This window comes from Monodelphis domestica, chromosome 3 (genome assembly GCF_027887165.1).
Source record: "Monodelphis domestica isolate mMonDom1 chromosome 3, mMonDom1.pri, whole genome shotgun sequence".
In the NCBI taxonomy this organism is placed as follows: Eukaryota; Metazoa; Chordata; class Mammalia; order Didelphimorphia; family Didelphidae; genus Monodelphis; species Monodelphis domestica.
In genome coordinates this window covers 93,928,725-93,956,567 of record NC_077229.1, presented here as the reverse complement: position 1 = coordinate 93,956,567, position 27,843 = coordinate 93,928,725, and the positions used below count along the sequence as shown (strand labels likewise).

The 27,843-nt window shown below is 39.6% G+C and overlaps 1 protein-coding gene across 1 annotated transcript; it reads left to right on the top strand.

Annotated features, from left to right (window-relative positions):
- Positions 1-980: 980 nt before the first annotated feature.
- Positions 981-27,577, top strand: ADGRE3 (adhesion G protein-coupled receptor E3). Its single transcript, XM_007489045.3, has 11 exons — positions 981-1,151; positions 6,602-6,724; positions 8,245-8,435; positions 11,507-11,677; positions 13,001-13,198; positions 13,806-14,041; positions 15,334-15,400; positions 19,124-19,215; positions 21,256-21,436; positions 24,122-24,220; positions 27,060-27,577. Exons 1-11 carry the CDS (start codon positions 1,082-1,084, stop codon positions 27,111-27,113), a joined length of 1,482 nt encoding a protein of 493 aa, XP_007489107.3. The 5' UTR covers positions 981-1,081; the 3' UTR covers positions 27,114-27,577.
- Positions 27,578-27,843: the final 266 nt, after the last annotated feature.

Here is a 27,843-nt window from a genome sequence, read left to right as displayed (position 1 = left end):
GAGTCACAGAGGGGGATCAGTGGGTGTCTTATTTTTCCAGAAAGTCGCTTTGCAACTCTGGAACTCACATGTGACCATGTCAGACAGGGTGGGCTTGATGACTTCCCACACTTATGATCTCTTTGGGGTATAAGCCTAACAGTGATATGGCTGGATCAAAGGGCAGGCAGTCATTTAGCACCCTTTGGGAATAGTTCCAAATTGCTGGGCAACTCTTTAGATTATTGTGGATTTGGTTCAGTTGGCTTATACCTGAGGAAGTATGGACAAAGTTTGATGTTTTCTCTCTTTATCATTTATCATTTCTCCCTTTCTGATTGACTGGAAGAATAACTGCAGGGCAGTGGATTTGAAATCAGAAAACCTGTGTGACCTTGGGCAAGTGACTTCCCCTCACTGGGCCTCAGTTTCCTCATCTATAAAATAGAAGATTTATACTAGATGATCCCTAATGTCCCTTCCAAAGCTCAATGATCCTATGAAGAGAAGTCATGTGGGGGTAGCCATATTCATCATCTAACAGTTTAGAAGTCATGTGGGGGTAGCCATATTCATCATCTAACAGTTTTAAAATGTCTTTAGCCTTTCCTCAGATGGCTTATATCTTTTACTGTACTGCTTACCTCTCATGCCTTTCTAATGTGAGGAAGCTATATAGAATAGTTTTATTTTATTCAGGAGAGAGAGAGAGACAGAGACAGAGACAGAGAGAGACAGACAGACAGAGAGAGACAGAGAGAGAGAGAGACAGAGAGAGAGAGAGAGAGACAGAGACAGAGAGAGACAGAGAGAGACAGAGAGAGAGAGAGAGGGAACTATATACTTGCTTCCAGGGCATAGAGGAAAAGAGAGAAAGAGAAGTAAAAAGAGGAAGAGAGAGAAGAGAAAAGAAAATTTTCATCCCAGTGCAATGAGCATCAATTTGACCTTCCAGGGTATCATTTAGGTAACCATTTCTTTTATTCTTTTTTCTCAGACGGTGCCACAACTTTTTAAAAATATTCAGAATGTCCTTAATAATTCACAATTAAATGGAAACAAAAGTGCCATTGCTGTCTCAGTCACCAGCCTGCTTGAAAAAATGGAAACATTGGTATTAGAAGATGCATTTAAATCTGAAAATAAAATACAAGCAGAAGATGATTATGTAGGTAAGGTATGCTGCCCAGAATCCTTTGCCAGAGAGTTTCATTTTTTCAAAGAGTCCTTTGAGGATAGGGGCAATACTTCTGCCTTTCTTGGCACCTCCAATAGTTAGCACAATGCCTTACACATAGTGAGTGCCTGATAAATGCTTTTTGATGGATTGACCCTTGGACAACAAACACAAAGTCTGTTGCCTGCCTATACTAAAAACCTTCTCAAGTAGTTAGAATCCATAACATCCAAGTCTGCTGGCATGAACTTCTAGAAACCAAAGTCAATTTGAAATCATGAGGAGACATCAGAGAAGGCTTCTTAGGATCTGTGATTTCATTAGGACAATCAGCCAGCCAACTCTACAGTCAAATAACAAATATAGTTTATACTTTTCATGCCACAAGTACGTGGTTTTCATGCCCTTTAAAAATTTCATCTGGCTTGTGACCAGCCTTTTTGATATTAATTTCTCTGATCTTGGGCAGGTTAGTTTGTGGATAACAGGCAACAGGACCAATTCATGTTTTTTACATCTCTTGGGCATTTTCTAACTTGACAACATGTATCAGTTGATGTTTTCATTGCTAATTCTATACCTGAGAAAGGTCACATATTTCTTTCTAAGTATTATATTTTCACTTGCCTGTGGAAATATTGCACATGAGAGCCTTCCAAAAAGGAGATTAAAAAAAAGATTTCATGGATAACGAACAAAGAAGGAGAAAAATCATGAAATCATGTCGAATGGATCCACTACAAAATTATGTTACATAATCTTAACTGGCTTCTCACTGTGGCAAGGCAATCCTTTTACACTTTCCCAATGATTTGCTATCCCATTCACCACAAGGGCTCTTTCAAACCTTTTCATCCCTTTTCAAACTCCCATGACTATCACTCAACACACTAATCTGAGAATTGTTTCATATTTCACTGAGAAATTGAGATCATTTGTCAAGACTTCCCTGGAATCCCCCTCTCTCTCACATCACTCTGATGCTTTCTGCCTCTATCTCCTTCACTCTCGTCTCAAATGAAGACGTTGCCCTTCTTGCCAAGGCAACCTCTATATGTACATGTGATTCCATTCCATTTCATCTTCTTCAATAGTTTGCCTCCTCTACCTATCATCTGTACTCTCTCACTAATCTTCCAACTCTCCATGTTTGTTAGCTTTTTCCCTATTGCCTTTAAATACAGTGAAGTCTCCCTACCACCAAATAACCCTCACTTGATCTGTCCATGTCCACTAACTATTGCCCCATATCTGTCTTCTCTTTTGTGACTAAACTCCTTTAAAAAGATGACAATGTGAACGTTATAAATAAACTGCTTTAATTTTAAATTAAATCCCCAAAGGCTGATGTGATATAGGACAGTGCGTCTCCTCCCCCACTCCCTACCAGGTTATAAGGGAAAGGAGAATGTTTATACTTTTGATCTTGTCTCGATGTTGCAATACCCATCCCTTTGAAAAGGCTAATTGATATTAAAACATAATGCCATGCTATGAAACACTTCTTCCAGTAAAGTCCTATTCTGATCTCTCTCTCAAAAAAAAAAAAAAGCTGTCTACACCAGATGCTGCTACTTCCTTTCTTATCACCCTTTCAGTGTTCTACAGTCTAGTTTTTGAACTCATAATTCTCCTGAAACTTTTGAAAGTTACCAATTGTTTCTTGATTGCCAAACCTATTGGCCTTATTTCATGGATCTTATCATCATTAACTTTTCCACAACCTTTGACTTTATCCATCACCATTTTCTTGCTCTATTCTGTTGGTTTTCATGACACTGCTCTCTCCTGGTTCTCTTACCAGCATGACTACTCCTTCTCAGTCTCCTTTACTGAATCTCCATTCAGGTCTCACCCACTAAGGATGCCTGTCCCACAAAGCTCTGTCTTGGGCTCTTTTCTTTTTTCTCCCTTTCCACTTTTCCACTTTGTCATCTCATCAGCTCCTCATAGATTCAATTTCATCTCTATGGTTCTGTTTAGATTCATTTATCCAGTGTTAACTTCTCTCAGCTTTCATTCTCACGTTTCTAACTAATTGGGGCATCTCAAACTGATTGTTGGGGGGCAACTAGATGGCTCAGTGAATTGGGAGCCAGGCCTAGAGATGAGAAGTCCTGGGTTCAAATATAGCTCTTGTCACATCCTAGCTCTGTGATCCAAGGCAAATCACTTAATCCCCATTGCCTAGTCCACACAATATTCATTCTAAGGGAGAAGGCAAGAGTTTTTTTTAAAAGTGGGTGTCATAGACGTCTTAAAATTAACATGTCCAAAACTGAACTCATTATCTTTGTTTCCTCTCCCAAATGCTCCCCTCTTCCTAACATTCTTGTTACTGGTGAGGAGACCCCCAACTTTTCAGTAATCCATCTTACAACTTAAGTCTCATCTTCACTCTCTGAAACCCTTTGTATCCAATCCTCTTTGAAGTCCTATTCAGTCTGTTTTTGTAGCATCTTTTGTACATGCCTCCTACTTTCCTCTGATATCGGCATCACACAAATTCATGTTGTTAATACCTCACACCTAGACTATTTTCTTAAAGTGCAATTCTGACCATGTCATCTTCCCATTTAATCAATTCCAGTGATTCCCTATCACCTCCAGGATTAAATATAAAATCCTATCTTTGGTATTCAAAGCCCTCAAAAATCTGTCCCCTCCACCCTCACCCTGACCTTTCCTGTTTTCTTGCATATTATTCTCCCCACATATTGTTCAGTGACATCAGCTTCCTGTTTTTTCCTCAAACAAGACATTTCATCTCTCAGCTTTGGGCTTTTTTTTTTTTTGGTTGTCCCTCAAGCCTGGAATTCTTTCCTTTATCGTCTCTACCTCTATCTTCTTTCGAATACCTCTAAAATCCCATCTTTTATAAAAAGCTTTTTCTATTCCCCCTTCACACCAGTGCAATTATTTTCAGTTTATCTTGTCTATATCTTATTTCCACATTTGTTATTGTTCACTCATTTCTGACTCTTTGTGATCCAATGGACCATAGCTATCCATAGTGGTGCTTTCTTGGCAAGGATACTGGAGTAGATCTTCTTCAGTGGACCCTGTGTATTCTTTTGTCAGGCAATGAAAGGTTAAGTGACTTATTCAGGGATACCTAGCTGGGACATGTCTGAGGCTAGATTTGAACTTGGGTCTTCCTGACTACTGGTCCAGTACTCTTAGCCACTGAGCCCCAGCTGTTCTTTTATTTCTACATAACTGTTTGCATTTTACCTTTTCTACTATATTGTAAGATATTAGTGAACCAAGATTTTTTCACCTTTTTTAGTATCCTCAGGGCCTAGCACAGTATCTAGCACATAAAAGGGGCTTCCTAAATACTTATTGACTGAGTGATTGGAGGATTTGATCTTATGTTGAAACAGCGCTAGAACATAACTGATCAATACCAGGACCAAGTGGCTTCCAGACCACTTGTGCAGTCGTCTAAGGCACTAGTGATAGAGTAGCAAGCAAAGAACTGATAACTCAGGCAATCTCTATGTTGAGCAAGCTTTATTGCTTTTAGGAAGGGATGGCAGTAGTATGGTCCTGGTGATGGAAAATGGCCCTGGGGGGTTTTCAGAAATGCTTTTTATCTTGTTTGATGGTCAAGGAAGGAGTCAATTGTTTGGATGGTTGCAGCCTTGCCATACCAAGGAACTGACATAGCTTTACCCATGGTTCACCTTGCTCCATAGGCTTTACCTATGATTGTTTCCCCAAAGGGGGAGGGGGCAAGTGAAAACCCCAAGACAAATAGGATGCTAATGATATATTAACCACCCTGGAGCAACTCTTGGTTAAATTTTGGCTAGTTCTGTGCAGGCTTTAAGGAGGGGAAGTCCCTGGTTCACTGTGCCTATGCTGATTGGCCAGTTGTCAACCTTCTGCCCATATCCTTATTAATCATCAACCCATCAATGTCCATACACCAACCTGTCTGCAGGGTAACCCACATCACTAGGAAACTCTTTTCCATGTCAGTCAATTTAGATCTCTAGACCTACAGGAATTTTGCAAATGTTGGTTGCTGGTTTCTGGAAAGCAGCCAATAGCTTATAGGTGAATTAGCACAAATCCAGCCCCTGATGCAAATAAAAGAACTGAGAGCCTGAGTCCCCTGCAATGAATAGTAGCAAAAGCTTTATGTGTGAAGGTGAGACTACAACCTGAGAACCCACACTGTACCATCAGACCTTGTGCAGATCAAAGCCAGCAACCTGATCTTCATCCAGTATGCTCAAAGACCAAACTGAGTCATAAAAGAATTGAAGACACTGGTCATAGTTTACACTGGCTATGTGAAGAGATTAGTGCCATTAGTGCTGTAAGTAGTCTTGGTGCTCAGGAGGTTTCCAAAGCCATTGGTTGCATACAGAGAGAGTGGGTCCAGTCTCTCAAGGTCTTTATGCAAAAAAAAAAAACCCCAACAACAACAACAACAATAACAAAGCTACCCAAGGCTTCTTTGTCAGGAGTGTTGTGGAAGAGACTGTGACAAGGAAATCACTTTAAAAGACTGATATATATTAATTTAAGGTCGCCAAGGAATTCAGCTATGTAATTCCTAAATGAAAACTCAAGTCAGCAGTCAACCTTTTATGGATTTTAATTACAAACAGGAGGAAGAAAGGTATTAGAGATAGAGAGAGAGAGGGAGAGAGAAAGGGGAGAGAAGGGAATAGGGCTTAAATACCCCTTCTGTTTAGGCTGGGCCAAAAGGCCCAAGCCCTTAGATAGCTGAGGCAAAGAAAAGAGATCAGTCCCTATCACTCACGTGACCAAAATGGAGAAACAGTCTCAGGGGCCTCCACCTCCAGCTTCCTTCAGAGCCAGCCTTCTCAGAGCACCACCTCTCAGAGCAAAACCTCTCCAACCACCTCTAGTCCTCAGACCCCGCTATCTTTAAGGAAACCATCCAAGTTCCCTCCCCTCAGTTCTCACATCTACCAATCACTGTCCATATCTTCCCTGTGCCAATGGTGGCTCTAGCTTAACCCAGGACCGCCCAGAGGTCTGTGGCTTTGCACATGTCTGTTGAAGGTCATATTCTCAAATAATTAAATCTTGATCCTTTGCTGCAGCCCTTCCTAAATCCTGTTACCCTGAGTAGGGTGGAGATTGGAATAATTAAATTTTGATCTATGCTGCAGCCCTTTCCATTGTTCAGCAAAAGGTTTCTGTCCTAAAGTAATCTTAAGAAGGGAGGAGGAGGAACCTCCCATGCCAATGGGGTTCACATTCCAATAGACTATCAGTAAGAAAATTTTCAAGTATGAAATTTCCCAATGGTGAAATTTCCAACATTTATAAGTCTAAGAAATTTTAAGGTTTACAGGACTCATAATTTTGGTAGGGATTGGACAATATCCTTTTTGACCAAAGATTTTATGGTTCTTGTAGAAACTCACTTTTTTTGGGGATGGGGGCTATTTTCACCAGTTGTTGATAGACGAGTTGTTCCAAACAATAGCTGCTCTGAAAGGAAAGAGCTCTTCACTCTGAAAGCTGGAGAAGATATAATGGACATCCATTGCAGTGACGTAATCAGAGGAAACACCACAGGTAGGTGGACACAACACACTCAGAATTGGAGTATCATGAGGGCACTTCTCACTGTAGTCAAATGTTACACAGTGGGATTGGGCCTTGTCCCTTGATCATTGAATGCCCAGATGTGTGGTCCCTAAAATCCACCTTGGCTATTTGTTTTATTTTTATTTTTGGCATCTGTAACAGTTGAAGGGGATGGAGGAAGAGGAATAGATTTCTCCTTAGAGACAGAAAGAGAGAGAGAACAAAAGACAGACAAACAGAAAGAGAGGGTGTGAGAGAGGAGAGAGCCCCAGAGAAAGAGATGAGGGAAGAGGGAGAAGAGAGACAAATAAAGGCATTAAAAATCAGAGAAAAAGGAAGGGGGGAGAAAGAGGGAGAGAAGGAGAGAGAGGGGGAGAGAAAGGAAAGGGAGAGAAGGGAGGGAGGAGGAGGAGTGGGAAAGAAGAAGAAGAAGAAGAAGAAGAAGAAGAAGAAGAAGAAGAAGAAGAAGAAGAAGAAGAAGAAGAAGAAGAAGAAGAAGAAGAAGAAGAAGAAGAAGAAGAAGAAGAAGAAGAAGAAGAAGAAGAAGAAGAAGAAGAAGAAGAAGAAGAAGAAGAAGAAGAAGAAGAAGAAGAAGAAGAAGAAGAAGAAGAAGAAGAAGAAGAAGAAGAAGAAGAAGAAGAAGAAGAAGAAGAAGAAGAAGAAGAAAGAAAGAAAGAAAGAAAGAAGAAGAAGAAAGAAAGAAAGAAAGAAAGAAAGAAAGAAAGAAAGAAAGAAAGAAAGAAAGAAAGAAAGAAAGAAAGAAAGAAAGAAAGAAAGAAAGAAAGAAAGAAAGAAAGAAAGAAAGAAAGAAAGAAAGAAAGAAAGAAAGAAAGAAAGAAAGAAGAAGAGATGGAAGGGAGGGGAAGAGAGTAGGGGGAAGGAACAGAGACAGACAGAGACAGATAGAGAAGACAGACAGAGAGAAAGAGACAGATACAGGGGAGAGAGGAGAGACAAAGACAAAAAGAAACAAACAGAAAGGTAAATAGACAGCGATTATATAACAAGATGAAGGGAAAGAGGGAGAAAATGAGTACCAGAACTTTTAAGTCAAATGTTTTTCTTCATTCCTTTTCAGCTTCAGCTTCGGTCACTTCAACAAAGTTTCCATAAACATCCATTGTTTTCTGTCCTGTGTGCTGGTACAACTATCTTTAAAAACACAAACAAACACGATTCTATTGATTTTTAATTTGCTGGATGTCCTACCACATATGATTTAGTTCAGGGGCTCTATGCCTCATTCTCCTTCCCTTGTCCTGAACCCCAACCTCATTTTTAGCAGTTTCTGCTTCTGGTTTAATGGACAGAGGCCCTAAAATGCAGAAGAGACAGATAGCCTAGTTAGTGATTAGTTTCAGTGATACTTGTTTTCTATAGATATAGCCATATATATGGGAATCCTGCCTCCATACCCTCTCCATACCCAAAAGCAGCAGCTGTATTTAGATCCCTTGTCAAGGAGATCAATGGTGCCTGAAGTCTTTGCTCTTATTTGGTCTTCTCAGGTCAAAGTGTGGTGGCTTTTCTCTCTTATCCTTTCCTGGGGTTCATTATCAATGGGTCGTTCTTTGAGGAGAGACACTCACGGAAGTATGTCAATATCTCCTTGAACTCCAGGATAGTAAGTGGTACCACTGGACTCAGACAAAACAGCAACCTTGCCAGTTCTGTCATCCTGACTTTTCATCATCTTCAGGTGAGTGAAAGTCATGATTCTCAAGGATTATGAAGGGGACTATAGAACTGGGATGGATCTTATAGGTCATCTTGTCTAATCTCCTCATTTTACACAAGGGAAACAGAGTCTCAGAGAGAAGGATGGCACTAGCTGAAGGGACATGTAATCGATGATTAGAGCCCAGAACTCTCTCTAGGGGTTGTTTCATTTGGTGTGGTGAATCCCCATCATGAAACCCTGCAGCCTTGCACATGTTAGTAGATATTTAATAAGTGTTTGTTAATTGAGTGACTCATTCAAAATTCAATCCTCTCTATTCCTTCCTATTTTATCTCCCTGCCCATGATTCCTGAAACTGGAATCAGGAGGTTGTTACTGTATCCTATTAATCACTTCAGAGTAAGATGTCACCTCTCTGAGAGCCAGTGTGGCTTCAGAAAGGGCTAAGGAACAGTTAATAAGCATTTGATATTGTGTTTGCTATCTGACAACTCCAGGAGAAATGCCAGGAGCAAAAGAGAGGTCTGTACACAATGTTCTTTATCTGCCCAAAAGCCTTTGATACTGTCAGTCATGGGGGCTTGCGAAAGGACATGGAAAAATTTGGCTGCCCAGAGAAGTTTATCAGTGTTGTGTGTCAGTTCCACAATGGCATTCTTGCATAGGTTCTGGATGATAAATGATGCTCTTGAGCTTTCCAGTCATCAAAGGAGTGAAGCAAGGTTGTATGCTTTTTAGCATGACATTTTCAGAGATGGTGTTGGACACCTTCAATGAGGACAAAAACAGCATCAGGGTCAGCTGCCACACTGACAGTAAGCTACTTAACTTGAAAAGACTATAAAGGAAGACTGTAGTCAAGGGAAAATTGGCATATGACTTTATTTGCAGATCATTGTGAATTCAATGCAATCTCTGAGACTGAGTTGCAACAGTGCATAGATATATTCTCTGCTGCTTGTGCTAATTTTTGGCTTGACAATTAATACCAAGAAATCAGAGACTCCCCACCTGCCAGCACTGTACCATCCATAGATGGAAACATTAGTTATAATGAATGGAGAAATGTTGAATGCTATGGATACGTTCACTTACCTTGGCAGTATACTTTCCAAGGATGTCAACATAGATGATCAGGTTGATGAATCCATTGCCAGAACTGGCTCAGTGTTTGTGAGACTCCAAAAGAAAATGTGGGTGAGAAGAGGTATTAGGCTGCCTACCAAACTGAAGGTCTACAGAGCTGTTGTGCTGATACCATTGATATATGCCTGTGAAACCTGGACAGTATACCAGCACCATGCCAGGAAATTGAATTGCTTCCATTTGAGTTACCTTAGGAAGATTCTCAAGATTACTTGGCAAGATAAGGAACCAAACAGGTTCTTTTCTTGAGATGAACTGCCAAGCATTCAAATTCTACTCCAGAGAGTGCAACTCTGATGGACTAGTCACATTGCTCAAATGTTAAATGCACATTTGCCTAAACAAAAAATAGGCTCTTACAGAAATCTCAGGTAAGATAAGCACTCACATGAAGGCCAGAAAACTGATTCAAGTACCTTCTCTAGGTCTCTCTTAAGGTCTTGAACTTTGGTATTGTGAAGGTGAGAGCAACTCTCCCCTGCCTACTTTTAAATTTAATCACCAGAATCATATACACCCTATTTAATGCTTAAGTGGGGGAGGTCCAACCCACGTGCTAAAGTGTGTGACAACTCAGAAATGACTGACTGTCCCCTGGGCAGTCCTAAGCAAAATTTTAAACTGCAATTGGTCCCCGTAAAGTAGAGGAAGACACAGCAAGTGATGAAAAGAAGGGTCTTTAAAGGTGGATGTAATTTTCTATGAGGGAGGTCTTTGAGCTTCTGCTCCCCTTGGACTTTGGATTGGTGAGCAGAAAAAAACTAACCTTCCTTTCCTGACTTCTGGAGAGATTAACAACAGATAGTCCTCCCTCTCAGAGGAGGCCCCTGTGGGTGAACCCCTTGCTTAATTTACCTCTGGGCCCTCTGGCTGGGGCTTCTGGAGCCCTGCCAGAGTAGAGCCAGGGACTGGAGCAAATATTTAGGGTGATAAGCCAGACTTCTTACTCTGCCCTCTTTCACATTTCTCTACCTTACTCTTTCCCCTATTTTGTAAATAAAGGCTGTTTAAAAGTCATTTTTGACTTGAGTTATAATTTCAGCAACCACATTCTCTCATATTTTAGACAAACCATTAATTTTAACCCTTACAGTATCAACTGTGAGACATGGAAACACTGATGTAGGACTGCCCAGCCATGGCATGACCTCATTGAAGAAGGTGCTGTATTCTATGAGCAAAATAGAATCACAGGATCACAAAGGAAATATGAGATGCATAAATCCAGAAACATTTCCATCCCAAGCGTTCAAATAATCTCTTTGTGCCCAATCTGTGGTACAGCCTTCTGATCTTGTCTTGGAGTCTGATCAGCTCCAGTTGGACACACTGTACATTAACCTCAACATGGTGATGCCATTTTGGTCCTCCTTAAGTACAAAGGACAACTATCAACTAACCCTATTCATGATCCCTAAAGCTGGATCCCAGAACTTGTTATTGGGCCCAATCAGTGACTTTACAGTGGTGTATAGGCAGACTTACAGACTGACCAGTAGATGGGACCTGATTTCTCACAAACCAGTTTTCTTTCCCATCTTTTAAAAATGAGTCTCTTGGGGGCAGCTTGATGGTTTGGTGAATTGAGAGACAGGTCTAGAGATAGGAAGTCCTTGTTTCCAATCTGGCTTCAAACACTTCCTAGCTGTGTGACCTTGAGCAAGTCACTTAATCCTCATTGCCTAACCCTTACTACTCTTCCACCTTGGAACCAAGACACAGTAAGGGTTTTTTTTTTTTAAATGAGCCTCTCCATTTTGGCTTCTTTCCTGACTCTCAGAGTTTTTATTTTTTATTTATATTTATTTAGTTTTCATTTAACTTGAATATCCTTAAAAGTCTTCTTCCTCTGTCATGCTGGTGGTGGTGGGGGAGAGATGTTCTTTGAATGGTAATCAAGAAATTCACCATGAGTTAAGATGTAAATGTTCTTCTTTTTCCAGGAAAATTTCAGCCAAGATCTGCAGTTTCTCTGTGTCTACTGGGACAGCAGCAAAGAGGGAGGCAGTTGGTCCAGGAAAGGCTGTTCCCTGGTGAAAACCAATGACACTCATACCAGCTGCAGCTGTAGCCACCTGTCTTCCTTTGCTCTCCTGATGGCTCTCACAGGCCAGGTATCCTGGTTCATGTACCCCATTCAGATCTGAGCATTGCCAAAAAGCTTTATCTCATCCTCTTCCTTTGCCAGACCTTTCATCCAGGTTTTACTTATCCCATTCTGCCTTGTATCAGACAGTTTTGTATATTTCTAGTTATTTGTGTGTTTATAGAATTCCATAAACTTCAATCTGGAAAAGCCTTTAGAGAGCATCTTATTTATACTCTTTTGAATTTACTGTCCACAGAGGGGGCAGTGGTTTGACCAACATCACACTGCTGGGAAGTTCTTGCTTGACTTGAAGCCCAGCCTTCTGACTTTCAATCTTTTGCTTTTTCTAGAATGCCACAATGAGTCCTACATTATAGGAGTCTTTCTCTTCAACTAGAATGTACGTTTCTGTAAGGCAGACCTAGAATCTTACTCATTTCTTTATACCACAGATATTCTCATTAAACATTTGTTGAATTAAATTGTCATCACCCTGGGAACTTTCAGCATCCCTTTGCCATGCTTATGAACACCCAGAAATTTCCCAAACTAATCATTCTAGTTAGTATATGTATAGTGTAATCCCACAATGACTCTGGGAGATCAATGCTATTCTTATCTCCACTTCCTAGAAGAAGAAGCCAAACCTGAGACTTGCTCAGGTTCACACAGCCAGTAAGTGTTTGAGGCAAGATTTGAAGTCAGCCTTTTCTGACACCAAATCTAGGACTCTATTTGCCATACCACCTGGTTGTCAAGCTTTCAAATATAAATTCTCATCCTGTTCTATCTCCTACACTACAGTAAATTCCCATTATACTCTTCAGGGAAATTCTAGGAGCAGAGAAGTATATGAGACAGGAGGCTTGTAGATGTCTGTATTCTTTGTTTTATAGAGGTAGAGAGTAATGGACACAGTGGACAGAATTCTGGTCCTGCAGTCAGGAAAACCAGTATTCAAATCTTGTGTCAGACATTTACTACCTATTTGACTCTGGACAAGTCATTTAACTTCTATTTGCCTCAGTTTCCTCATCTTTAAATGGGGATAATAATAGCATCTATCTCCCAAGTTTGTTGTGAGGATCAAATTAGTTAATATTTATAAGAAGTGCTTAGCACAGTGCCTGGCACATAGTGGGCACTTATAAATATTTATTCCCTTCCCCTTATAGATTTGGGCATAGAGACCCTAGAAGTACCAAGATCAGAGTACTCCTAAGGAGGCAGAGGTGGGATTCAAACTCAGACCTTCTGATTCTGAGACCAGTGCTCTTTCTATTACTTGAGGCTACATAATCTTGTTATCTAGAATACTGACACTAATTTCTGTTTTGTTGGGCCATAGGAGGAGGATGATGTGTTGACAGTGATAACTTATGTGGGACTGAGCATCTCTCTGCTGTGTCTTTTTCTGGCTGTCCTCACTTTCCTCCTATGCCGCACCATCCAGAACATCAGCACGTCCCTCCACCTACAGCTCTCTCTGTGCCTCTTTCTGGCAGACCTACTCTTCCTCATTGGCATAGAACAAACATCAAATAAGGTAGGAGTTAAACAAAATGTTTAAAGAGGAAATCAATTACACAAGATGGGATTCATTTTTTTCTGTTAAAAAAGAATCCATTCTTTATTATTAATAAACACAGGATGGAGGACAAAGGGGTGTAATGGAATTCTCTTTTTGAGAATTTTGTTTTCAGAAATGAAATGTATTGGGGGCAGCTGGGTAGCTCAGTGGATTGAGAGCCAGGCCTAGAGATGGGAGGTCCTGGATTCAAATGTGACCTCAGACACTTCCTAGCTGTGTGACCCTGGGCAAGTCACTTGACCCCCATTGCCTAGCCCTTACCACTCTTCTGCCTTGGAACAAACACACAGTATTGATTCTAAGACAGAAGGTAAGGATTTTAAAAAAAGAAAGAAATGAAATCTATTTCTCATGCTCTTGGGCTTTAGGGCAAGAATGAAGCAATCTCACAAGTATTCCTTTTAGTCTAGAATTTCATGATTTTTAGTAGAATGTTCCAAAACATTGACAGGACTGAATAATATTCTCCTATTGCCTTTGCCCTGAGGACTATGTGAACTATGGGTGGTACCCTCCATGCATCCGCCAGATGTCTCCATGTTTTCCATTTCTCCTTCCCCAGGTGCTGTGTTCCATCATTGCTGGTGGGTTGCATTACTTGTATTTGGCCTCCTTCACCTGGATGTTCCTGGAAGGGCTGCACCTTTTCCTCACTGTCAGGAACCTCAAGGTTGCCAATTATACCAGTGCAAGCCGATTCAAGAAGGGATTCATGTACCCTTTTGGCTATGGAATCCCAGCTGTGATTGTAGCTGTGTCAGTAGGAATTAACCCCCATGGCTATGGGGCAGAGAATCAGTAAGTAGGCATAGCATTTTCTCAATGGGGTAGCTTCCAAACCCAATTCCCATTCTAAAATTTAATCATTTTTTAAGTTTCCCAATTTATTTCAATAATTCAGAGGGTAGCTGGGTAGCTCGATAGATTGAGAGCCAGGCCTACAGATGGGAGGTCCTAGGTTCAAATCTGCCCTCAGACACTTCCCAGCTGTGTGACCCCGGGCAAGTCACTTAACCCCCATTGCCTAGCCTTTACAATTCTTCTGCCTTGGAACCAATACACACCATTGACTCCAAGACAGAAGGTAAGGGTTTAAAAATAAATAAATAAAAATAAAGACTGAATCTAGAGCTATAAATTTGGGGAACTTCTGCCTAGAGGCAATAAATGAAGCTATGGGAATAAGTAAAGATCTAGCCTTCATTAGACTGTAAGGTTCTCAAGGAGAGGAACTGTTTTTGCCTTTCTTGGCAGCCCCAGGGCTTAGAACAGTGCCTGGCACATAGTAAGTGCACTATACTTTGCATCTACTTCTCTGTCTAGTTTCAACTTGGAGGAGTTAAGATGCTCCTCCCAGGCTAAGTTCATCCTCCCTAACTCAAGCCTTGATTGACACCTCCTCCCTCATCCTCTTCTTTCCTCTGATTGGAAGGCTGAAGGGTGAAATGCCAAAATACCTGGATGAATAGTTAGCCAACATCTGGGGATCTAGCCCACTAGTGTCTATGCTAGGTTGAGATGTGAGCCAGAAGGGATGGTACAGTTTATTTGGGAGACAGATAATGGGGAGTCACTGAATGTTTTTAAGTACGGCTGAAACATGATCAAGTTGGTACATTAGGAAAATTACTCAGTCAGCAGTATGAAGGATGGATTGGAGAGGGGAAAGACTCCAGGAAAGGAGAAGATATTGATGGGGCAGTTAGGTAGCACAGTGGATAGAGCACCAGGAGGACTAGGATTCAAACCTGTCTCCATACACTGCCTAGCTATGTGACCCTGGGCAAGCCATTTAACCACAGTTTGTCTAACTCTTGCCCTTCTGATTTAGAGCTCTTATTAAGACAGAAAGTAAGGGTTAAAAAAAGAAGCTACTGAAATGGTGTAGGTGAGCAGACAGAAGTCTAAATTGGGTTGATGTTTTGGGAGAGGAAAAAAAGGGAAGGCAGCTATGAGCTAATATAGAGGCAGCCTTAAGGCTACTGTATCAATAAAAATGGGGTCTCTACTTCAGGCACCGGAGAGGGGGAGGTGTCCTTTCTTTTACTGCTTATGTCTGCTCCTAAGTAATTTTTTTTTCTTCTTCTTAGCTGCTGGCTCGCCTTACACAAAAGTTTTATCTGGAGTTTTGTTGGACCAGTAATTGCCATTATTTTGGTGGGTATATGGGATTTCTTGAATTACCATTGAAGAAAAGATGAGTCAACAGTCCAAAAATTGCTCCACTTTATCAAGCTTTGATAGCAGGACAAGAGACAGTGTGGTTCAGTGGAAAGCACCTTGGGTCAGAAGTCAGAAGACCTGGATTTTTATCTTGTCTCCATTATTCAAATTCTGCCTCTGATGTTTACATGGGCAAGCCACTTAACCATAATGGGCCTTGATTTCCTTGTCTGTGAAAAAAAAGAGTTCAAACTCACTTGGGAGACCTTTGCTACTAAATGTATCATTCTGTGATACTTGGTACCCCTGGGTAACCTTGGGAGAAGTAAGTCACTTCACCAATCCAGTTCAGTTTTCTCCTTTGTCTAATAAGTGACTTGGACTAAATGACCTCTGAGATGCTAACTAGCTCTAAATTTGTGGTCCTACCTGTTCTATTCTAACATTTTGACCAAAGCATCTACCTCCCCTAGAATCAGGAGACACTTAAAAAAAACACATGATTGTTAGACCTTTACAAGGAGATACAACAGTTCACTTGCTTTGAGAGAGATGCTTGAAATACATACTCTCTTAAGTTTTTCCTGAAACATACCTTCTGTAAACACTTTTGTTGGATCCAACAAGTCAAGATTTGCATGTGTAGAGGAGTCTGTGCCTATTGCCTAGATCCATAATTTCATCTGGAAGAGGATCTTTTTTTAAATTGATGTTGACTCCAAAGTAGGTAGTTTCCATGATTTGCAATAAAAAAATATGCCATTACGCAGTATCTCCTCACTTTAATCATAAAATCTTTCTAAAAGCTAATCCTGAGAGACAACAGAAGTAGTGGTTCAATGATGGACACATAAGCTCTATTTTGCATTTCATTGATGCATCCTTTGAGAATCAGGGTTACCTTCATTCCATGATAAGACATTGAAGGAAACTTTCATAACATCATAGTTGTTAAGTTGAACAGGAATTTTGAGATAATTTAGTCTACCTTCCCTTATCCCAATTGAATAGAAGAGAAAACAGACCCAGAGGAATCAAATGACTTGTACAAGGTCAAGAAAGTAGTTGAGCCAAGATGAAATCCTAGGTTTTATGATTTCTTCCCATTGCTATAAGATTTCACTACCTCTTGATCCATTCTAATTTACTTTTCCTTGCTTATATCAAACACTTCCCTGATTCTTGTACTTGAAGGTTTGATTTTGAAATAGAATGAGTAATAGTCAATAGGTAAGTGTATAACTTGTGTTATATTATAGAACTTCTGTTTAGAAATGATTATTACTAATATGATTTTATAAGATCACAGAAAAAGTTAAAATAACTGAGTGATGGGTAAATGACAGTGTTGTAAGTATTGATCAACACCTGCCTAATATATATATAATATTCTTATACATATATATTTTATTTATATAATGTTCTTGTATATTTTTGTACATAATAATTATAACTTGAATTTCAATTAATATATTTAGGTTCTTATTTCTGTATAGTCAGGATTCTGTCATTTGTAATTGTAATTATTTATAATTTTGTAACTAATTATTTGTAATTGTAATTTGAGACTTGCTTTCTTTCTCTTTCTTTACTTCTCCCTGTTTGTCATATTAGTATAGTTTTCTATTAGAAAGAATTAATAGTATAGGCAACTTTGACTAGGAATATGAGTATAAGATATTTATATCTGAAAGATCCATTAGGGAGATTAGTCTCCCAAAAGATCTCAGGGGGATATGTTAAAGGGATTTTCTTAATCTCTCCCTCTGTCTCCTTAAGAGGCAAGAGATCAGGATTTCTAAGTAGATCAGAACTGACAGGAGTCAGTGAGCTAGAGCTGAAGATACCATTACCAGGGAGACCAGGACAGAGATAAGAAAGGAGGGTTGACAGTTAGGAGCTTTTTGCCTCTGGATCTCAAGAGAGCAGGAGGTCTGTCTCTGAGCAAGGGTGACTTGCAGTTGACTACTGACATGATCTACCTCAAAGTTAGTTAGTATCTTCCCTTCAAAAGTATCTCTAACTTATTCTATATACATCTCTCTTTTTTTTTTGCTTTTTAATTAATTTAAAAATTATATGTAGAAATAATTTTTTATAATTATTCTCTGACTTTTTAGAATTCATATTTTCTCCTTCCCTCCCTTCTTCTTGAGGCAGTAAATAATCTGATAGAGGTTTTTTTAGTACTTTCATGAAATACATATTTCCATATTGTTCATGTCATGATAAAAGACATATCACATACACAATAAAAAACCCATAAAAGAAATAATGTGGCAGATGGCATGCTTTAATCTATAATCAGACCCCAATAGTTCCTTCTTTGGCTGTGGAGAGCATTATTCATCACGAGTACCTTATAATTATCTTGGAAACTTGCTTTGCTGATAATGGTTTAGTCCTTCACAGTTGATTATTGTTTAATATTTCAGTTATGGTATACATTGTTCTGGTTCTGCTCATTTCACTTTGTATCAGTTCATATGAGTCTTTTCAGATTTTTCTGCACTTGTCCTATTCATTTTTTAAGGCACTATACAACTTATTTGAATGTAGTTGTGTGTTATTTCCACATACACCCTTCCCCTATCCATTAGACTAGGAACTCCTGAAGGATAAGGATTATTTTTGTCTTGTTTCATATTGCCACTTTGTAGTAGCACAGTGCTTGGCACATAGTAGGCACTTAATATATGCTTATTGTTTTCACTCAAAGTGATTTCTATTGGATAAGGAAGTTTCATGTCATCATTTGAAAACCCTTGTCATTTCTGAGAACCTATTTTATTGTCATCACTTTTTGTTGTCTTGTAATTGTGTTCCTTCTGGTCTAGCTCCAGAAGGCTTCTAGAATATCAGACTCAACATTTTCCTTTCACTTGAGAAAAAAAAGGAGGAAGATAGAGGGTATTATGGTTCCTGCTACAGAAAAAAGAGATTAAAAGGGTTAATTCCTCATACTTATATAGTGCTTAGGATGTATTCACTGGTCTTCTCAATGTCTAATCCTTATAACCATCAGTCTATTGTAGGCATACTATTTTATGTTGACAAATGAAACTCAGAGAGATTAGGCGATTTGTCCAAGGCTACCTAGCTAGTAAACATCAGAGATGAAATTTGATCTCAGACATGAGTAAACTGATAAATATTTAGCAGCAGACTCTTCCCCCACTCCCCAAAAATATGTGCACAACACATTTTAAAATTTAATCTGCATACATGACTAACATGGAAATGTGTTTTTATGACCTCATACCTATATTCAAAATCAAATTGTTTGCCTTTTCAAAGAGGGAGGTGGGCCAAGAAGGAGAGAGAATTTGCAACTCAAAAAGATTTTAAATAATTGTTTAAAATTTTTTTCATGCAATTGGGAAACATTTAATGAAATAAATAAAAATAATTTTAAGAATTAAAAATTTATTCTGCATATTAATATTCTTCTCACTTTTCAATGCCCAATAAAATCAACAAAACAATAAATCAAGCCCTAATTTATAGCTTTTTGTTCATTTCCATTGTGTGCTCACACTAAACATTTAACTATCCAATTTTGCAAACCAAGATGAACTTACTCCAGCCTGCCCCTAATTACAGGCCACTTGCTTCTGGAGCATTCTATTTCCATCAAATGGCAGAAACTAGAAATATTAACCTTAATCCAGACAACCCTTGGTGTTAATGTTTCATGGTTGGTTTGGTTTTTTGCAGCTCAACTTGGCCTTTTATTCGATGACCCTGTGGATTTTGAGGGACAAACTCTCCTCGCTCAACAAAGAAGTGTCCACCATTCAAAACACAAGGTGAGAAGGCACCTAAATGAGAAGGACCCTATGATTTAAGCTAGTGCTACACTCCTGGGGGATTTATGTTTATAATCCTTTTTTAATCCTAGTCCTTTTTTTAAGCCTCTCCATGAGCAGGACTTCCAGTAAAATGAAGCTCAAGGGCCTTTCCCCCACTTCCATAGACCATACCTCCCTTTTCAAAATGCTTGGTGTATTTTGCATTCAAGTTCTCATTTCATTAATTTTATCTTTCCTTTGAGGAACTAGAATACCTCTATCAATAAGGGGAAAACCACAACTTTTCAGATATTTTATTTTCTTTAAGAAATGGTGCTGTCTTCAAGCTCTTCCTCCATAACTTTTGGATGTACTTAGTATTTGTGCAGATTCCAAACATTTTTCTTCATTCACAAAGTTTTACAGGGACATTTTTCTTTTGTGTCACTTTCCTGCCTTCCTTGGGTTTGGGGTTCTGAGATATCGGAGTGTATCGTCCTCTTTTGTGCTTAGCAACAGATTTAGCCCTTCATTGAAAGGGTCCATAGCTGGTCAAAGTAGAATCGTTTTTTTGTTTTCTGACAAGCTTCTAAAGAATATGGCCAGAGTCCATTTTGATCTGTAGGCACTGGACAACTCATAGCATCAGAGATCACATCAGAGGCTTGCCCTAGAAGCTATCTTGTCCTCATGCCCACTTCTATTTTCTTTGAGTTCATCTGTGGGATCCCTAGGGGAGTGGTAGCCTGGTCCAACTCAGAAGCCACATTAGCTGGGATTAAACAGGATGTCCTTGAAGGTCATGGATCAATGACTCACAAAGAGGGCATAGATCTATTTGGGAGATGAAACTTCAGGGTCCCAATTTTTTTTCCCTACAAAATTAAACTGAGAATGGATCAAGAACTAATTGGGGAGGGCAGCATGGTGGTTTAGTGGATTGAAAACCAGGCCCTGAGATGGGAAGTCCTGAGTTCAAATTTGACCTCAGACACTTCCTAGCTGTGTGATCCTGGGTAAGTCACTTAATCCCCATTATCTAGCCCTTACCACTCTTCTGCCTCAGAACCAATATACAGTTCTGATTCCAAGATAGAAGATAAGGGTTTTAAAAAAACCAAACTAGTCAAGACACAGAGATCCACCTAACCCCATGATATTCTGTCTTCATTTTCCACCTCTTTTCTTAATATCTTGATACCCTCATCCTTATTAGTGACAATCTTTGCTTTAGAGTAATTTGCCCATTCATTGTTCTCTGTTTTGAAGAATTCTATTTGGCCTTTAAAGTCCTTCACAACCTGTAGCTAATCTGGTTTTCCTGTTTCATTTCTGTCCTTCATATGCTTTACAATCCAGTTAAATAGACCTTATCGCCCCACATATGCTCCATTTCCCTTCTCTTGCCTTTTGCTTTGGCTATCTCCCATGACTGTAATGTACTTCCTTCTCACCTCTGGTTCATACTGTTCCTTCCATTACATTCACCTAATCCTTGGAGGGAGTTAGGGATGGAAAAAGGAACTAGGGGGCACTCTAATAGGTCCAATGAATCCTCAAGACTGCCCCATTCTCTTGGTCTCATCCCATCTTTTAGCCACTTGAATGTGAGGTGGGCCTGGCCTCTGGCCATTCTTTTGTTTTTCTCTTCTCCCCACAGACCATACTTCATCTTGGTAGGATGTGGCAGCCCTTTTTCCTCACTGCCCCCACCCATCTTTTAGCTTGCATCTCTCCGAGGTGCCACCATTCCTGACCCTTGGATGATGCTGAAGCAAGAACTGGCAGCCTCCTGCTGCCACTGCTATAATCTAGAGACCAAAGTGTTGAGAGGAAGGAGGCTTCAGTCTGTATTTTTTTTCCATGCCTTCATTGATCATCTTATGCTCCTGGTAGTTTATAGCCTCCATGTTGGAGATCTTTGCTCTACTAACAGAAACCTTAGAGATCACCTGGTCCAATTGCTCATTTTTGATTAAGGCCTGGAGAGGGGATATGACTTCCCCAAGGCATTTGGAGGCACACGGGGTTTCTTACATGTTATTTTTTTTTAAACAGGACACTGACCTTTAAAGCCTTTGCTCAGTTCTTCATCCTAGGCTGCTCCTGGAGTCTTAGCTTTTTCCTGACTGAATCTATAACTGAGCCAGCCCAATCAGTCCTTGCCTACGCCTTCACCATCATCAATTCTCTGCAAGGAACATACATTTTCCTGGTTCACTGTGTCCTCAATCGCCAGGTAAATCAAACGGTGTTAGTTATCTCACTAGCTGCAGCTAAACTCTTCTTTTTCTGATTGCTGTCTCATTTCCCCCTGCTCATTCATAGACATTTAGATGTTCCTATACCTGGGTTCCGAAAGGTGGGGTCCCTCCAGTTTGCATTTTATTAGTTTTCTATCATTTAAATATACTGGGGTTGCAGAAAGATGAATTAATCCCCCCCTTTAAGGAACCTCATCTCCCAGAAGAACAGAAGGTACAGAAGATGCCTTTATGTTTGTGGTTTACACCCCAAGTTTGAGTGCAATGCATGGCTTATACTCTATACATAGTGAAAGACAACAAAATGGGGCTGACGCATCTCCAGAATCAGAGTCAATGAGTTTGAGAGAACCTTGGAGGTCACCTAGTGCAACCTGTTACCTGAACAGCAGGCTCCTTTAGCACTTATATCAGCATATTATAGACTGTTAGCTCAGGGAACTTACTACCTCCTGACGAAGTCCACTCCATTAGGGATATATTCTCATCCAGTTTCAAGTGTCGTACAGATTTAAGAATGGTCATCAAAGAGTAACAGCCATACCAGAAACCTACATGGTACCTGCTTGCTCAAGGGCAAGGATGAAGTCCCATTTCATAGAAGAGGAAGGCAAAGTTTGCTAAAAAACTAGTCAGCGTGACCATAGAGAATCATGTTTCTAGACTATTCATTCAGTGCTCTCCAGAAGCAGCATGATATAATAAAGAGCCCTGAATGGTGGTAGAGTCAAAAGATCTGAGTCTGAGTAAGAATTCTCCTGTGAAAAAGTAATCACATTCCAGGTCCAGGAAGGAAATAAAATGTATCTGTCCATTATCCTGTGGTTCCATTCCACTATTCTTGGGATTTCCCAGACCAAAATCTCTTTCTCTTCCCCGCCCCCTCTCTTCCTCCACCCCCCAACTTCCAGGGCTGGGCACTTCTTGCTCTTTTAGTATATGCTGCCAGTATACAGCACAGTACCTGGCATATAGTAAGTGCATAATAAATGTGTTTCTAAGAATTCATTCATTCATTTATGATCTTGTATAAGTCACCAAACCTCTCTTGTTCTCACTTTCCTGTTCTGTAAAATGTGAGGCTTAGATTAGATCAAGGCTTATTTACCTGAGGTCCAAGAACTTGTTTAAATTTTTCTTGATAATGACATTTCAATTCAATTGGTTTCCTTTCATTTTATGCATTTGAAAACACTATTCTGGGAAAAAATCCCTAGGATTCCCTTGACTGACTCCTCAAGAAAAAAAGAAAGGAAAGGACCTGAGCATTTGTTAAGTGCCTTCTGTGCACCAGCTTTTGTGCTAAGTGCTTTATAAATATTATCTTATTTTATCTTCATAACAGATATAGGTTATAGATGCTATTGGTATTCTCATTTTACATTTGAGGAAACTAAGCCAGATAGAGATTTAGTGACTTGCTCAGGGTCACAGAGTCAGCAAGTATCCTTTGATCACTGCTTAATATACAACCTGAAAGATGCTTAAGATATGACTGCTATTATTGGCTTCTTTTCACATAGTGCTCTGTCCTCATTTTAAAAAAGGCTTGAAATTATAACAGGTGTTTGTGACACAATTTAATAAAAATAATTTGACCCTCAAAAAAAATTTGAACTTCGGTCTTTTGGGTCCAATACTCTATCTGCCCTCTGTAAGGATGATATCAGAAAATGAGTTTTATTAGTTTAGAGATAAGAAGTAAAGTGGCTAGCTTGGGAAAAGAACTGGAGTTTGAAGCATAGTTGAGAGTGTGTTAATTTCAGAAATGACAGTTATAACTGTTTTTCTGTGTCAATTACTCTCTCTGGCAGTTTGGAGTTGCTCTCTGGCAGTTGGCAGAGACACATTCTTGGAGACTCTCTCTCAGGGCTGGAGGAGGTATTTGCTTCTCTCTCTGTCTGAGGGAAAGATCTGAAGGAGCTCAGTGTTTTCCTTTCCCAACTTGGGAAACAATATTAAATATCTATTGCGGTTTTAATAGATTGGTTCATATCTGAGAAGATAAAAAAAAAAACAACCTAGTCTTTGGCTTGGACTCAGAGTCCTAACTGAATTCTTGTTGAGACTCAACCAGCTAGCCTTTGCTATTTTATAATTTGAAGGTGAAGTTAAGAAATATAAGGATAATCATGGTAGTTTTTTTTAGATAGTATAAATTTGGGTTAGTCAGATCAGGGAGCATTAGTGTAGCCTCTGAAACACAGGAGAAGTGGTTCCTTGCAGAACCTAGGAATTTATTTGGGTGGATTTAGAATCCCTTAGAATTAGAAATCCTTTATTTAACCTTATATATTTCAATAACTATTTTATATTTATAATAAGAGCCTCTTTAGCATTCTTATATCTGGCCCTGAAAGGAAGTTCACATTTAAGCTTCACTTCATTGCTGAGGATACTTTTGATTACATCTATCAAAAGTATCTGAACAGTTTTGAAAAGTTTTGAAGCTATATTGAACAATTTTTCTATCTATATTTTGTTTAGCTCGCCCTTTTTTTTTTTAATTTTTACACCTTTCACTTAGTTGTCTCTACCTTGAGATAGATCCAGGGCACAAAAAAAGTGAAGAATCTCTAGTATAAAACTTCTCTAAGAACTCTTTGAGACCTAAGTCTTGTGGACCAATAACTTCTAGTCTCTCCCGTCTAAATTTTTAGGTCCAAGAAGAATACAGGAAGTGCTTTAAAGGGATCCAGAAAAGAACAGAGACAGATACCATTGACATGCTGTCTGCTCCAACTCTTCACAGCAAGGTGGTAAGAGCTTTTCTTTTACCCTAGCACTGCTCTCCTGATTGAACAACTCAAGTCACATCTCACTTAGCCATGAGGAGGTTTGTTAAGAAGAGAAAGTTCTCAACATTGTCATGATGAGTAAAGGATGGGGTTCCTGGTCTCTGTCTAAAGTCAAAACCAGAAAGGCTGGAAATTTTGAGTCAAAGCTTCTAAGAAAAAGGAAATTTTCCATGGGTTTAGAGGGAATTAACGGAAGTAAGCCTATTCTCCCAAGTTTCTTGCATTGGAAGCTAGCTCCTTCTGCCTGTTAAGTCATCATGCCCTTAAGCTCATCTTTTCCCAGGATATTTTTCCATGGCAACCTGAGAGCCCCTAGGAACTGCAGGCTCCAATGACCAATGAAAGTCCCCTAAAGTAGGAGTAATTCTTCCAAAACAGACTTCGAATTTAATTGTTTAGTCACCTTGAGAGTCATTAATTAGGATACTGGGAATGTTGTTGGAATAAATGATACAGAAACTGGTCTGGATTGTGCTGTGCTATCCATACTCTTCCTTTGTCCTTCTTGACTAAGGCCACACACAATGAGTTATGGGATGCTTTGTTTCCCAGCATCACAGAGAAAACTCTCTCCACAGCTTTAACCATTGTATAGGAGCAGATAGTATCTTTGATATGGAGGGCTTGTCATACTCTCCTAGGGCAGCTCTCCAGCCTCTGACCCCCACCTGACACCCAGCTCTCACTTGTGGCTCCCAGTAGCTACTAGCATGCGGCAGCGGCCACACCCCAAGCAATGGCTTCGACAGGCTGGCTAAACCTTGTGAGGGTAGCCATCGGGTCGTAGACCCCTGGTGAACCAAGGCTTTGCTCACCCAGCATGTGAAGACTGTTTCAGCGGAACAGGGGGAAGAAACCAACAAGAAGGTTCAATGGCTGAGAGGGCGACGCAGCAAAGCACTGTGGAGTGCTTAGGGCATGTTGGAGCACAAAAGACAACATGGCCATCCAATGTAGCTGAGGAAATCTCCAGGTGTAATGATTTTTCATGCCACTGGACCCAGGCTTCCAATGCTGAGAGAGTGGGACTGTCTCTGTGCATCTACTTTTCAACTTAAATCTCCTTCACGAACAAGGGTCTTTGTACACACTCATCTATACACCATAGATGAAAACGCACAAAGACAATCGTCATCCTTGATTACCGAGAGACTACTGTACTATAGGAGCAGATGAAAAGGACAAGAACTGAGTACATTTTACCCTATTTAGAGATGCTGGGAAGTTTCAGTATTGCTGGAGACCAATCTGGGTCAAACCTAACTGAGGCCAGTCCACTGAATTAGGCTCAAGATCGCAACATAATGAAATAATTGTGGGCTACAAAATTCAATTAAAAATGTCCTTATAATAAAATACTAAAAAGAGTAGTTATTAATTTTCAATTCAAATAGACTCTCTGCAATGCTGGGTCAGAGAGACTTCCCAAAGGGCAATGGAAATTCCACTAATCCTCCATCCACCAGAAGTCCTTAATAGAAGAGCATTATGAGATTATTTTTTTAATGCCTTGAGCAACACAAAAATCTGCTGGTAGTTCAAGTCCTGGTCCCCTAGACCAATCAAATCCTGAGGACTTCTTTGCCTCCTTAAAAGGAAACCAACTTCTACCACAGTGATGGAAGGAATAGTGTGTAGAAGATCAAGTGTATGCAGGATGGGAGAGGGAAAAGCCTAGAAGTAGCTTTTGTGTTATGTGGACTGCTTTTAATTTTGTTGACTGTCAGGGTCAGATCTTGTGTGACTACTCAGCAACTCCACATTTCCAAGTGCAAAGAATTAGAAATGCTTCAGTGACACCCTATCTAGCTGGTGTGTTTAATTGTGCTTTCTTTCTGTTCTTGTTCTGGAGCGCTGTGCCCCAAGCTGAGAAGCTACACATACAGTAACTCAGACTCACAATTTCATTGTTCCTGGCTGAGGTCAAGAGGCAACCTAAAAGGAGAACATAGATAACACAATACAATCCAGCCCAGGACCCAGAACATTTACTCCTACAATACGCTCAAGTCATATAACTCCTGACTCTCAAGGAGACTACAAAGTGATATTAGAAGTCTATTTTGGGGAGAATTGCTCCCACTTTAGGGAATCTGCATAGACTGTCATTGATACTATGTCTCTTTTAGCTTTTTAGTCCTATTAACTCTTAGGAAAGAAATGTCAGTGGCCTTGGACTTCTTTTAAAGTTGGGGGTGAGGGTGAGAGGCTATCTGACACCCTTTATACTCAGTTCACTTATCTCTAAGTTTTGGCATTGGCAGATTTGCTTGTGAATATCTTCCTCCCTCTTTGTGCCTTGTTGCATAATTGGACTGGGTTGGGAAAAGATGACAGTGACTGTGTGGCATCTGCCCAGGCATAGAGCATACCACAGGTTTGTGCAAGGGCCCCTAATGGGGTAACAAATGCCCTGCTTTTATGTTCTCCATTAGCCTTGTGGCTCTAGAATGGGAATATTCTGGGTAGAATCTGCATTTGAGGGGGTAGGATGTAATTACTGCTATTGGGTATGGGACGAGAATTATTCTGTGAGTCAAATGCTTAAAAAAATTAACAACCAAAAAAATTACAGTGAGTTAATATTTATCACAATAAGGGATTTGGAAAAATAAAATGTTAATCCTTTATACTATTTAGCCATGTAGTGCTAGATATGAGTGTTTGGAATCTTGGGTTCTAGATAAGTCCTAGTTGTTTGTTTGTTTTTTTATCTCCTAGAGGAAATTGGAGGATTTCAGACTTAATTTTCCAGACATTTTCAACATTTTAAAATTTCTCTTCTTTCCTCTCTCCAAAGATTGAAGAGCTGGAAAAATCTATGGATTTCTCTAAGAGGAAACAAAGCTCCTAAATCTGAAGACACCCATGACTTAACCTGTCACCAGACATCTTGCTCGTAGATGGGGAGCTGATGTGGAGCTGAGTGACTGAATACTCCTGTATACTCAAAATGCAGTGCATTTTAGTCATGTGTTTGCTTTTTTCCCCCAGTAATATTTTATTTTTACATGTGAAAAATAATTTTTAATATTCATTTTCTAACATTTTGAATTCCAAGTTCTCTTCCTTCCTTCCTCTTCACCCTTCTCCTTGAAATAATAAGCAATTTAATTTGGGTTATACATGTATAATCATATAAAACAGATATATGTATTCTTGTTGGGTATTGAAAAAAATATTATGGTCAGCTATATATAGAACAGTCTATATTATAGAACACTCATATGTATTAATCTGTCTCCTGAATAAGAGCACTGCATCATTGCCTAACATTTAACATCTTTAGTTGGTATTAAAAATCCCACATTTCAAAAATAGAGTTTTTTGTATTTCCCTCAAAAATCATTTCCCCTCCAAGTCTGCTATTTCTGTTAAGGACACCATCATATTTTAAGCCAGTTTCATAATCCTGAATTCAATGGCTTTATCACTCTATCATACTTCCTATCCAATAATTTGCCTAGGCTTGCTGATTCCACAAGAGAGTTTTGGTGAGTAGAGAGAGAAATTTCTCTCTCTACTCACCAAAACTCTCTTTTGGATGGATAGTCTTCTAATTACTTGTCCCTCCTCCCAAACTC